General features: G+C 44.4%; 1 protein-coding gene across 2 annotated transcripts in view; it reads right to left on the reverse strand.

Moving 5' to 3' along the window:
• Positions 1–12550, reverse strand: part of TAFA4 (TAFA chemokine like family member 4) — a 163923-nt gene that overhangs the window by 38117 nt on the left and 113256 nt on the right. For both annotated transcript variants that reach the window (XM_075938568.1, XM_075938569.1), the window contains exon 4: positions 310–465. In XM_075938568.1, coding sequence (XP_075794683.1) covers positions 310–465 — 156 coding nt within the window. The remainder of the gene's footprint in view (positions 1–309; positions 466–12550) is intronic.

Below are 12550 nucleotides of genomic sequence, written 5' to 3' on the forward strand. Positions count from 1 at the left end.
TAGCGGCAACTGGATGGGTTAATGATGAAACACAAAATGTCTTGTGCAGTTTCAGACTACTTTAAAGAACAATTTTTACATGGAAAAACTAAGTTTTATTGGTACGGACATGAAATGGACAAGAACATATATTAAGGGGATTAATTACACCATGATTTATGCACACTCATTATCATCAATGAACAGAGATGTTTCCAAAATTAACAAAAGGACGGATTATGCTTTCTAAACAGCAGGAAGTCAAACAATCAAGGAGACTAATTTCTGAGAGAGCACAAAAGCAGTAGGAGAGAGTGGGAGATTGCTTACCTTCAACGCAAGACGGCTGTGCCCTTGTCGTACCAGCAACCTGCCCCGGGAAGCAAGAACACTTGACTGTTTGTGACCGTTCTTCAATTCGGTTCTTATTGCAACAGCGATGCACTGCGACTACCTCACACGTCCCTTGCTTGACTTGGTGGTGGCCTAATAAACCAAAGAGGTAGAAGTGTTGGAAGGATATTATTGTCATGGTGCCAAAAGAGAATGAGCACATGGGCAGTGTTGCAGTTTATTGTAGTGAGAGTATGCACAGTCCTGCAAGATGCTAAGTCACTTCGACACTCACAGGAGCCTCTACAGGAGAAGATACAAATCATCCCCCACATAGGATCACACCCATTACTTGTCCTTCACGTTACAATTAATTCAGAGGAGTCCTGCTGCTCGTGCAACCGAATTTCCACACAATGGCTTAGGCAGCAGGATCCTGTTACAATGGCCCGCGGTCGTGGTGCTACCCTAGCAAGAGCTGAAGTCACGAGCTCTTTCCTGTGTCTTTAATTCAAAGCTTCCAGCCCCAGACAACTCTGGGAGGAGACTAGTTCTCAGCCCTGCCCCTTCCAGGCCCCACCTCTTCTGGGGTGGAAGTGGCCCACGACCACATACCAAAATTCATTAAGTGGCCTGCCTGCAGAAATGATTGCCCACCCCTGATACGGACAGCAAGCTACAAATCCATCTGAACTTCACTTTCCTGCTTAAATACTTCCACATCACAGCAGATTCAAACTCCTTGCCTTTATCAATGAAGATCTAGACAACATTTCCTTGCTCTCCTTCCCTCCTACTCCCCATCAATTCTTTCCCCCCCACTCCTCTTCATGCCTCCTATCATGTCACCCACTATGATTGGAAGAATATCCTTTCCCGCATCTGCCAAGTGCCCCCTCTCCTCTGCTCCCAACCCTTTCCACCAATCCTTCTTCCTCTTCCTCTTCACAGATTCAATTTCCTGTACTGCTATCAAGTGCCTTGTCTTTGTCTTATTTAGGTTATAGGGGTCTTCCTGGCATTGTATAGGTCTTATCTTTGTAGGTAAAGCACCCTGTCTATCTAAAAGATGTTTTAATCTTCAATTAGCTGGACACAAAGATGAAGCAGAGAATCATAAAGAATTGGCCATCAAAACACTTCTGGTGCTTTGTATGAAAAGAATGCAAGGTGTACATGTTAGTGTAGGCAGGTACGTAATATCAAAGGCATGGCTGAATAAAAAGAAGATGAAACCTAGAAGAATATTGTACAAAATAGTACTCACATAGGCTGTGTCCAGACTCAGGGGTTTTTTCGAAAAAAGTAGCCTTTTTTCGAAAAAACTTCACCTGCGTCTAGACTGCAGCTGCGTTCTTTCGAAATTGAATCGAAAGAACGCGGCTTTTCTTTCGACGGCGGTAAACCTAATTCCACGAGGAAGAACGCCTTTTTTCTAAAGTGCTCTTTCGAAAAAAGGCGTTCTTGAAAGCAAACAGGGCTTTTTAGAAAGAGAGCATCCAGACTCACTTGCTGCTTTCTTTCGAAAAAGCGGCTTGCTTTTTCGAAAGTTCCGTGTGCAGTCTAGACGCTCCCTTTCGAAAGAGGCTTTTTCGAAAGTATCTTTCGAAAAAGCCTCTTTCGAAAGAGGCTTGCAGTCTAGACATAGCCATACAGCCAAAAAAAAAAGCTGAGGACTTTATAGCAACAAACTCTTGAGAATTGTCCTGTTCTCCTACTCACAGGAAAGAGCTCAGGAAAAAAGCAGACACATGACTCAGTACCAAGTAATGAACTGCAGCATGGACATTTCCTGGCAGCTAATGACCAGCTGGGCTAAGATAAATTAGTTCCTCAATTAACTGCCAAGAAATTCCCTCCCCATTGTCCACTAGGACTCAGTGACAATATATTTGATTATTAGGAGACCATGATGTGCCAACAAATTAAAAAAATATTGTCCACAATGGGAAAAATATGCTCTGGTGCATTTTAACTACACCATGAGACTACTCCCAGGAACTTGTCGTAGTAAGGTGCTGCCATTCAGCAAAAGGCATAAAAGATGAAGTGCCGGGAATGTGTGCTGTGCTTGTTAGGTGGTACGGGGCAGTGCCTCCAGGGACTGCTCTACCCTAAATCAGGGTCTCGCCACAAGCAACCTACCCAAGAATCACCCCTTATTGGGGACTATGTAGGAGACACACATATGCACTGACTTCAACAGATTACCCCTAAGGTAATACTCCATGTGAGTTATAGGATCAGATTCAGGCCTTTCATGCCTGTCCCTTACTTATAAGATCAACTGAACAATACATCACAGATCTTCATGCCCTTACGTTGAGGGAAAGTGAATATGGAACAGAATTTTTCAGTTGTGACCCATCTCAAGTTAACACACCAAGACAGCAGTGCACAAAGCATAGATGCATTCTCTATAAACATGCATCAGCCACTATCGGTGGGTTAAATCCCGCTCACACGCACAAAAACATCCCATTGAAGTGAATGGAATTTCTCCATGTGGGTGTGTAAAATGCACAGGGTCCAGTCCAGAGTTTGCTAAATAGAAAGCCACAAAAATCAGCAGGGCTGGGAGTGGTATATTTAAGCTTCTAAGTCATTTTTTCAGGGAGAGAGTATAAAAAAACTCAACTTTTTTTAAAATTAAATTGGCTTGCTAGTGTCCCTTGTGTGCTTTGCTTTCACAAGTATTTAAAACACAGCCAGTGATATGATAGATTTCTGCAGCAAAATTGGTATGCACAACAATCTTAATGGACAGAAACAGAGGTATCTATAAACTAGCGAAAAAGAAAGTTAGTCTTCCATTTCAGCAAAATGTAAAATATACATATTTTTTCAGAGAGAAGAACACACACTTGCCTCCCTGTCTGAAGCAAAATATGCAACAGTAGTAAAATGCATAAGGCATTTTATAGAATGAAAAATGTTTCATCTCTTATAGTTACTGTGTGATCTTTACTGGCAGGCTGTGTAATTTCATGCAAGTCCCATTGGCTATGTCTACGCAGCAGTGTTATTTCAGAATAACCGACATTATTCCGAAATAACATATTCCGTATCTACATTACATCATGTCGAAATATTGTTGAGTTGGAGGACTTTACTCCAACTCCTGTAACCCTCATTTTATGAGTAGTAAGAGAAGTCGGAGGAAGTGTGCTCTTTCTCGGACTTCCTGCTGTGTAGACAGCACCAAAAGCCGAAATAGGTATTTTGAATTAAGCTACACAATTGACGTAGCTCAAGTTGCATAGCTTATTTCGGATTTAGTCCTGCCCTAATAGTCAAATAATAACAACACATGAAAAACTCTGCTTCTAGGACAGTAGATGCTCCATAAATTAATACATAAAATAAAGAATGGAACCAGCCACATCACTGATTCCAAATGATTGTTCTACACAATTTCTGTGTGCAATAATTTTTAGCCATGATAAAGAGAAGCCTGAAGAGTTGTAGGATTTTATAAAAGTTTGTTTTTTAGTTTAAAAGACCTTTCATGTACTTATTATTAAACAGAATCAAACAAAGGTCCTGAGCCAATGCCCAAAGACAGCAAAGACTCCTGTGATCAGCAGTAGCAGCAGACGAGATTCAATGACAGAGAAGTTCCCTTTCAGTCTTACGTTCCAGAGGTATTAGGAATTTGATCCTATGATCATTCAGATCAATGACAAGGCTCCTGTTGACAAAGGGTATGTTTATACAGAGCCACGTAGCTCAAAATAAGCTACACAATTCGAGCTATGCAAATTGCGTAGTTTATTTTGAGATAGTCTATTTCGACAGGTCCCTTCATCCATGTGGAACGAGGTTTACCAGGACATTGGAATAGGAAGCATTGTACTTCAAAATAACAGGCTTGATGCTAAGATGTGGAAAATGCTATTGAAGGTACCGTACATATCCTGAAATAGCACTGCTGTCTAGACATATCCTAATTGAGTGAGACCAGGGCCTAGACAGTGTCCAAAAAGATGATACCTTAACAGTGTGAGGAAAAAGTCAAGCATTGGTACAGAACAGTTACATTACTGTACATATTTGAATCTGGGATACACTAGATATGGAACATCAACTCATAGATCTAGGGTGTGTCTAGAGTACAGGGTTTTGTCGACAAAAGTGTCCTCATTCTATGAGGAATAACGCCTTTTGTCGACAGAGTTCTGTAGACAGAAGGCGTTATTGCATCTACACTCTCATGTCGAGAGTGGCTTGCTTTGTCAACAGAACTGGATGTAGTCTAGACACTCTGTCAACAGAAGCTTTGTTGACAGTATCTGTCGACAAAACTTCTGTTGACAAAAGCCTGTAGTCTAGACATACCCCTGGTATCCAGCAATTAATGACTAAGAAAAGCAAGATACTAACCTGTTTTGCTGTGAGGTACAAATTCTCACAGATGTATCTACTATATATTTGAGAGTGTGTGTGATTGTGGGAGTCTGTGAGAGTCTCTCCAAGAATGCCTCCTAAACGGGAAAAGTTAGGACCACTGAATTCTGTACGCAGCTTCCTCTTATCATAACTTAAAGCAAGGTCAGGGTTTGGTTGTGTGTGGGGGGGGAGGGTGCTTCAGTTTCCTCCTCCCCCCCAATTTGCATGGGAGCCTTGAGGGGAAAGTGCACAGTTTGCTATATTCCTCACTCTGGCTGGGGACCACAGGGGCAGGACCTGCCTCCATCAGGGACATGTACCCCTCCCCCAGCTGTGCCTGCTGGAGCTGCAGTGGCCAGAGAGAGAGGAATGTTTTACCTGACCCCAAGTTACTGCAGTTAGAGAGGGCTGGGGTTGTCCTCTCTCCCACGGCTGAATCCCTCCTCCCTAGCCCACCCCAGAGCAATGATTTACATGAAGAAAAACAAAAATTGAGTTAAGGACCCGAGCAACACTGTGTAAATCTAGTATATCATAAGGATGGACTATATCCAACAATCAATATGTAGCTGAATGAACTTACATTTTAAAGGTCAAATTCTGCCTGTTTTATATGAGTAGTCCTGTTAAACAATGAGATTATTTAAGCAACTAAGACTAGCAGCCTCAGACATATAGCCTAAAATATAGGACCGGTTTTGAAATAAATATGGGTGTGGAGTTTGCAGCTGTAACACCATATCAACAAGGTGCAGAGATTAGGCCAGGAGCCATGCCAAGGTGCTCAGGGGCAATAGGAAACTCAGAAAGCAAAACTGAATTTTGTACCTTGGGTTGGTAGCTACCGTCATGCTGTCAGGTGTGGCTCACAACTGTGAGCATCTACGTTAGGGCAGACAGAAAACCGGGCAGACACTCCAAACTAGTGGTTATGTTCTAGAATTACATTTCACCCAACTAATACCAAATGTGAACTCCTGGATTGCTTTTCTTGTGATAGGGAGACACAGATAGTCCCCTTGGATGCTCTAGTCCATCTTGCCGGCCAGACAAACATGACTTTGTGATAAAAGGTCTCTTTAACATCACATCAGATTACTCCCAATCCCAAAAGACCAGTTGCTTACTCCAGATCAATTAGTACTCTAGACATAACAGCATAGACAACAGCAGTAGCCAGTTCTATAGTAAACTAACTAAAGGTTTGTTAGCTCAGAAAAGGAAATGAGAGTTATTGAGGGGAAGTTAAAGCAAGCAAAATATATATACACAGGTGAGCCGCAGTCTATAATTCCAAATGGTAGCAGAGATGTAATAATCTGCCAATTTCCCAAAAGTCTGCAGGGCTACCCAGAGTAACTCTGGGGATCTCGTTGAGTTATTCTGCCTGTTAGAATCCACACAGTCCAGATATAAATAATCCATTCTTATAGCTTCTTCTCACAGAAAGACGCTTACAGAGTCACTACCTCTGTAGACTGTTCCTTCGAGGACAGTGAGCAAAGAATGCATTTAGAGCCTTTGACCTCTGATCATCACACACAGTGACCACTTGCTTTGAAATTGTTAAAGTTCTTAATTTGCGTTCCACAAGGCTTCTTCTGCATTTGATTGGTTATTCAGTTACCAGTTACACAGTTCATATTGATACATTTTTTACATCCTTTGTTATAGCAAACATTTACATGGGGCATATGTTTGCTACTATTAATGAAGTAAAAAATGTATAAATATTAACTGTGTAATTGATAAAAATTAGTTAAATGGTTAAACATGTTACCTAGAGATGCAGAAGTAGGGAGAGTACAGTCCTAGTGGGCTCCCTGGCCTTAGGGGGCTGCTGGCTGCCAGCCCTGCTCTCCCTAGCAAAGTTGCAGAGTTTAACCGTTAACAGGAACTGATAAGCATCAGCTTATTGGTTAACAAGTTAAACTCTTACATCCCTAGCTATTATAGTATAACAGAATACCAATAACTGAAAACAATGCAAGTAACAATCTATTAGTTTTCATGAAGTTCAAACACCAAAAACACTCTTGCACATTTAACAATTACTTTAATCTAATACACAAGCAAATTGATCTGGGGCTTTGGCATGAGCCCACACCTGGTCTTCCAGCATTACAGCTACATTACTACACAATTTTTCACATGTCCAGATGGCTCAGGAAGGTTAGTGAAGACAACCTCTAATTTTCTCTTGATAGAGGCAAAGTGCCCTGCTTCGAGAGTGCTACTTTTTCCAGTAGAATAAAATACCTTCTTTGATTGCCCCTTTTTCTTCTAAGTGCAGCTCTTGAGTTTGTTGGGGTAAAGCCAGAAGACGTGTGTGCTACATGCCTCATCAGCATTCATTCGATTGCCCTTGTAGCTGATTTTCTCCACCCTCATAGTTATGCCTACTTGTCCTCCTGCTCCTCCATGCCCATCTCAAAAGATATTTACTCTGATTGCAGAGCACCCCGCCTATTTCCCCTCACCACAAGTAAATGTCTGAACAGGTGCTAAGTGAATTCAAACTCTGAAGCAGGAGCATACTGGCAATCAAAATAGAACTAGGAAATGGGTTGAGAATGGCCCTCCCCATGACATCACCCCTGTGTGCCCTTCAAGCCCCACCCCGTGTCATGTCCGACATGCGGCACAGGCGGCGAGTCGGGCTCTGCGTGCCATATACAGCGTGGACGCGGAGCCTCTCGGAGTGAGGGGCAACGGCGTGCGGACATGATGGCACACCGGGAAATTACTGGTATCCTGCCGGGCCAGTCCACCCCTGTTCTGAAGAATGAAGCCCCAGTAGGCTCCCTTATAAAAATGTTCAGAGCTTAGGGTTGTTCGTTCCCCTCTTATGAGCTGGCAGCCAAGAGCTGAAATCCAAATTCTGCCCTTAGTTACACCCTCGAATGCCAGCAGGGGACATCCCCAGGAAAGGATACATTCTATTGGTAACAAGTCAAGAGCAAGGTTCTCCTCAGGAAGTTTTGTTGGCCATGTTCATTCACAGAAGAGGGCATTTATACCTGGCAGAGAAGACAAGATCTAAAACCTCACGTGGCCCCAGATTTCTGGTTCCATCCTCATGGAAACTGGTCACCGGTGCAGTCTGCTGAATCCCTTTTCCCTTGCATCTTGGCTCTGTTAGAATTGACAAGTCTCAGAGGGGGAACCGTGTTCATATGTATCTATAAAACCAACGAGTAGTCCTGTGGGACCTTAGAATGGGATATGAATGCTTAAACGTGTAACCGGTGGGGGAGGAAGTAACCCTTGCTTGTGGCAAGGGGGCTGCTTCAGCCCATCTGGAGCAACGCTCCCCTCCCCTTTCATCGGTTAACCGGTTAAACAATATGTTTAACCAGTTAACCAATTAAACAGAATTTTGCATCCCTATTTAGAGACTACCTGATTTATTAGTTCACTCTTCACCAGGCCCCAAAAGGATACAGGTTGGGGTTAGTAGCTGCTCCCACATACCAACCCCCAGAATCCCTCCTCTCACTCTGCCTAGACCCAGCTGTGTGGAGTTGCTGAAGAAGGGTTCCGTGACTCCCAGGGAGGGAAACAGGCAACACAGCAATTAATTCCCCACCTCCCCAACATCAAGTGCATTCCCCTCTGCCCACAGAATGGGAGGAAACCATTGTACCCAGAGTTTTTTCTGAATTAGACTATCAGGGCTGGTCGCATTTATGCCAGGGCATTGTGGTCAGGGGCACTGTGCATGGTCAGGCCAGAGGAGGTGCCCGGATCTAGCCAGAATATGGGTGCAGCAGGACGGGGTGGTAGGAAGGCTTGCATGCAGCTGACACATGCAGATGAAAAATGGGGCTCCATAGTTGTGGACATTCATTGCTATCCCCAGGGATGAGGAGATGGGTGGTGAGTCTAGCCTGAGGGCGCATCTTTGCTTGCCACGTCGGAGATTGATGTTCTGGCACTCGATTTAGCGAGTTGTCGCGAGGAGTAAGGGAAGCCGATGGGAACGTTTGCTCCCATTGGCCTCCCGCAGTGGGGATGGCGCCAAGCTCAGTTTAAATTAAGCTGATTCCAGCTACATATTCTACATAACTGGAGTTGCATATCTTAAGCCAACCTTCCAGGTCTAGTGTAGACCTGGCCTTAGTGACTGTCTGAGAATCCAATTGGAGGCCTGCAGCCTGGGTTGTGACCAGTCTGTAAAGGGATTGAAGCAGAGGGTCTCTATTGAAGGATCCCCCGTACCTACACCCTCACTGTGTCCAGATTCACTTGTCAGGGCTACGAAGTGGCATGAAATGCTCAGGTAAATGTGTAAGATAGGCCTTTTCAAAGTATTTATGGAGATATGTATATCTCATGGAACTGGAAGGGACCTTGAGAGGTCATTAAGTCCAGTCCCCTGCCCTCACAGCAGGACCAAGTATCATCCTTGATAGATTTGCCCCAGATCCCTAAATGGCCCTCCTCAAAGATTGAACTCACAACCTTGGGTTTAGCAGGCCAATGCTCAAACCACTGAGCTATCCCTCTCCCCAAGTACCCTGGCCTCAATGAGCAAAAGACGACTTAGTGCAAAACCACTCTCTTAGGCAACAGTGGCCATTCCACACTGTTATTCCCTGCTCTTGTGTTCCTTACACACATAGCTGCTGCCCAGCTATTCTACCAACACGCATGGTGGCCTAAAATTGTCTATAGAATACAAGCAAACAAAGAGGGTGGTGCACTCCTAATTTAAAAAACTGAGGTCAGTGACTGAGGATTTCTCTAAGTTCCAAAATATTTATAACACTAACCCTTTTGACTTGAGCTGCTAGTCAAAAGTCTGGTGCCACGAAGATTGTTTCCAATAGGAAGAGAGATTGATGACAGAACCAGGTATCTTCTGATACAGTCTAATTTACTTACAAAGATTATATATAATCTTTGTAAAAAAAAGTCTTACCTGCTTTTCCAGTCAGCCACCCATGTCCCAAAGCTGCCTCTCAGTCTTTTCTCAGGGCTTCATTACTCCGTGCTCTTATTATGGTCTGCTTAGCTTTCTGGCCACTTGGGTCTTCATTCTCTATCGGGGCATATTCAGCCTCCCATAGGCCACAATGTTGCTGGGTTTCGAATGCCGCTGTTGGGTGGGTGTTTGGGTCAGATAGATGGTCTAGGTGCCCCCTTTTTGTCCTTAAACACTCTGATTTTCACTGCCTCTTCTCTCTCAAACAAAAAAACAGCTCCACCACAGAGGCCTGCATTCAAAACCCCCTGAGACACCTAGTTCAACTTCTCATGCTGCCCACACTCATGGATTTTAGATGCGACTGCTACTGCTTCAGCCATTCATTCTGACTGAACGGGGACCGCCTCTAACAACAAGGTTGAACTCAACCACAACAACATAAATAAGGAGCATAAGTGTTAAAGCCTTCCTTTCCTTGAATACGCTTGTACTCCCTGGGTCATGCCAGGTAAATGATACAAGCACTTGTAAACAAGCCAGCATTGTAACGGTACAGCTGGGGAATAAACGTTGACCCACGCTGCCTCACTTGGAGCTGGCAGTGAAGAGCTGAGGCAACAACCCCCTTTCAAAAAAGCAACGTATTTGAGTGGAGTCTTAAAGGTACCATCACTCTAGAAATGTATGGGGACGCTGGGCCTGTGCCCTCAAACCTTAACACTGAGAGACCTAAGAAGTTAACCAAATCAAAGCACAACCTCTCAGATGTGCAGGCGAGTGGACATGCTGACAAAGCCCAAGTGAATCATGGAGTACAGTGCATTCTTTGGCGGGTGTCAGAGGCCACATCCATATGGAGATTAAAATGCCCTACAATAAGTAGTGTAGGTGACCTTAGATCAGACAGGCGCGCCAAGACTTCGCTGAGGAACAAAGTATTAAACCTGAGCGGTCGATAAATCAAAATAGCTGTGACAGAAGTAGGTGTTGCGAAATGAGGAAAAAAGTTGCTGCAGGAAAAAAGAAGGCAGTTGGCGAGTGACCTGGAAGCAAATGAAGAATTACAAGATGAACCGGCCTGCATGCTTTGGTGCTGAGCTAACATCAATGAATAAGGATCTCTCTCAACCAGGCACTGGTAAAACTCAGTCTGGCGCAAGCATGTCATTTGTATAAATGAAATCTAAGATCACCAAGCTTCATGAAGTGTCTTGCCCCTTAGAGTATGCTGAAACTAATTGGTTCTTGGCTGGAGCTTGGCATCCTAACCCAATTCTGTTCAGCTCTGCGAACATGTGGTTCTGAAAGAATGCAAAGAAAGAAATGCATTTCCCAGCCTTTCTTGTAGCAAACAAGCAGTATTTATAGCGAGTGAAGGGGAGAGGGAATAGGACTAGCTGGGGGGGGGCGGGTAAGACAACCATCTTGGTGACAGGGGTTACATACTACACACAGAACAGAGTATATAGTAAGTTACTCAAACTTTCCAAACCCAAAGAATCCATTGGATTCAGTGCACAAGCACTAGGGATAGTAGAGATCATTTATTTTAGTTATGTAGCTGCAACAATTTTTAGCAGTGACATCGTTACTAAAATGCTCCCCGGGGCAGGGCCAGCAGCCAGTGCGCAACCGGCCCCACTGCCAGGGAGCCCCCTGCCACGCTGCACTGCTGCCTCTGTATCAGAGGCAGCATGGTGGGGTGGCAGGTGGAGCTGGCCTGCGAGAGGAGTCAGTTTAAAAATCGGCTCCCTGAGCAGACTGGCTCTCGCCCTACACTGCTGTTTCTGATTCAGTGCGAGGTAGCAGCAGCCCCTGTTCATGAGGGGGCCCAAGCATCCCGCAGACAGAGGCTGCTCCAGGATCCCATCTGCCGCTCCCCCCCGCTGCTGCCTCTGATACAGAAGCAGCAGCATGGGGGGAGGGGCAGGTGGCTCTACAGAGCTGGTACTCAGGGGGAGCTGGCTTTTAAGTCTGCTCCCCCCGAGCACCAGCTCCCCCCTGCACTGCTGCCTCTATTGGAGGCAGTGGGGTGGGGGAGGTGGCTCCACAGAAACAGCATGTGGGGGGAGCTTGCTCTCGCTTCCCCCCAAGGGGGAAGGTTGCACGCAGTCATTGGATTAAAATAGACAAGCCCAGACTTATCCATTAATCGTTTAAACAACTACACGCTAACATCCCTTGTAAGTACTATGACAGATCGGGCTTACAGTCCCTTAATTCACCTGTGAGTGAAAGCAAATGCTAGGGTAACAATACTAATATCATTAAATGGATGCCGTTGCTAGTGTTTAGATTCAAGCAATGCTCTATTAGAGCAGGAAAGCAATCCCTTCATGTAAAAGCAGAGTTCCCATTCCTTGGGTCTGGTTCACTACCAAATTACTCCTCATTTATGCCAGTGTAACATCATTGAAAGCAAAGCCAGAACTACAGAAATGCAGATGGAAAGGCCTTGGGCCACATCTTTACTTACCATCTATCTTCTGGCATTCAATTTCATGGGTCTAGTTAAGACCTGCTAAATCGAATGCTGAGAGTGCCCTCAGTCTGTGCCAGAGGGAAGCCAACGGGAATGTTTGCTCCCCATCCACCACCCACTGTGAAGACAGTGCCAAGCTCAGCTTAAAGTATGTTGACTCCAGCTATGTTATTTTCGTAACTGGGGTTGTGTACCTTAACCCAACTTTCTGGGTCTAGTGTAGACCTGGTCTTAGAAATACATTCTCACTTTTCCATGATCAAACAGATTTCCCATTTTTTTTTACTATAGTCTCATTTGTCTCACTTGTCTGCTTGAGAGACATCTTTGACTTTTTTTTTTTTTTTTTATGGGCTGGATATTTTGTATCATTCAGAGAGACAGTAGAGAACTCTTTCAGAATATGCTTGTATATATTATACATAACTGCTCATCCA

This window comes from Pelodiscus sinensis, chromosome 11, assembly GCF_049634645.1.
Source record: "Pelodiscus sinensis isolate JC-2024 chromosome 11, ASM4963464v1, whole genome shotgun sequence".
In the NCBI taxonomy this organism is placed as follows: Eukaryota; Metazoa; Chordata; order Testudines; family Trionychidae; genus Pelodiscus; species Pelodiscus sinensis.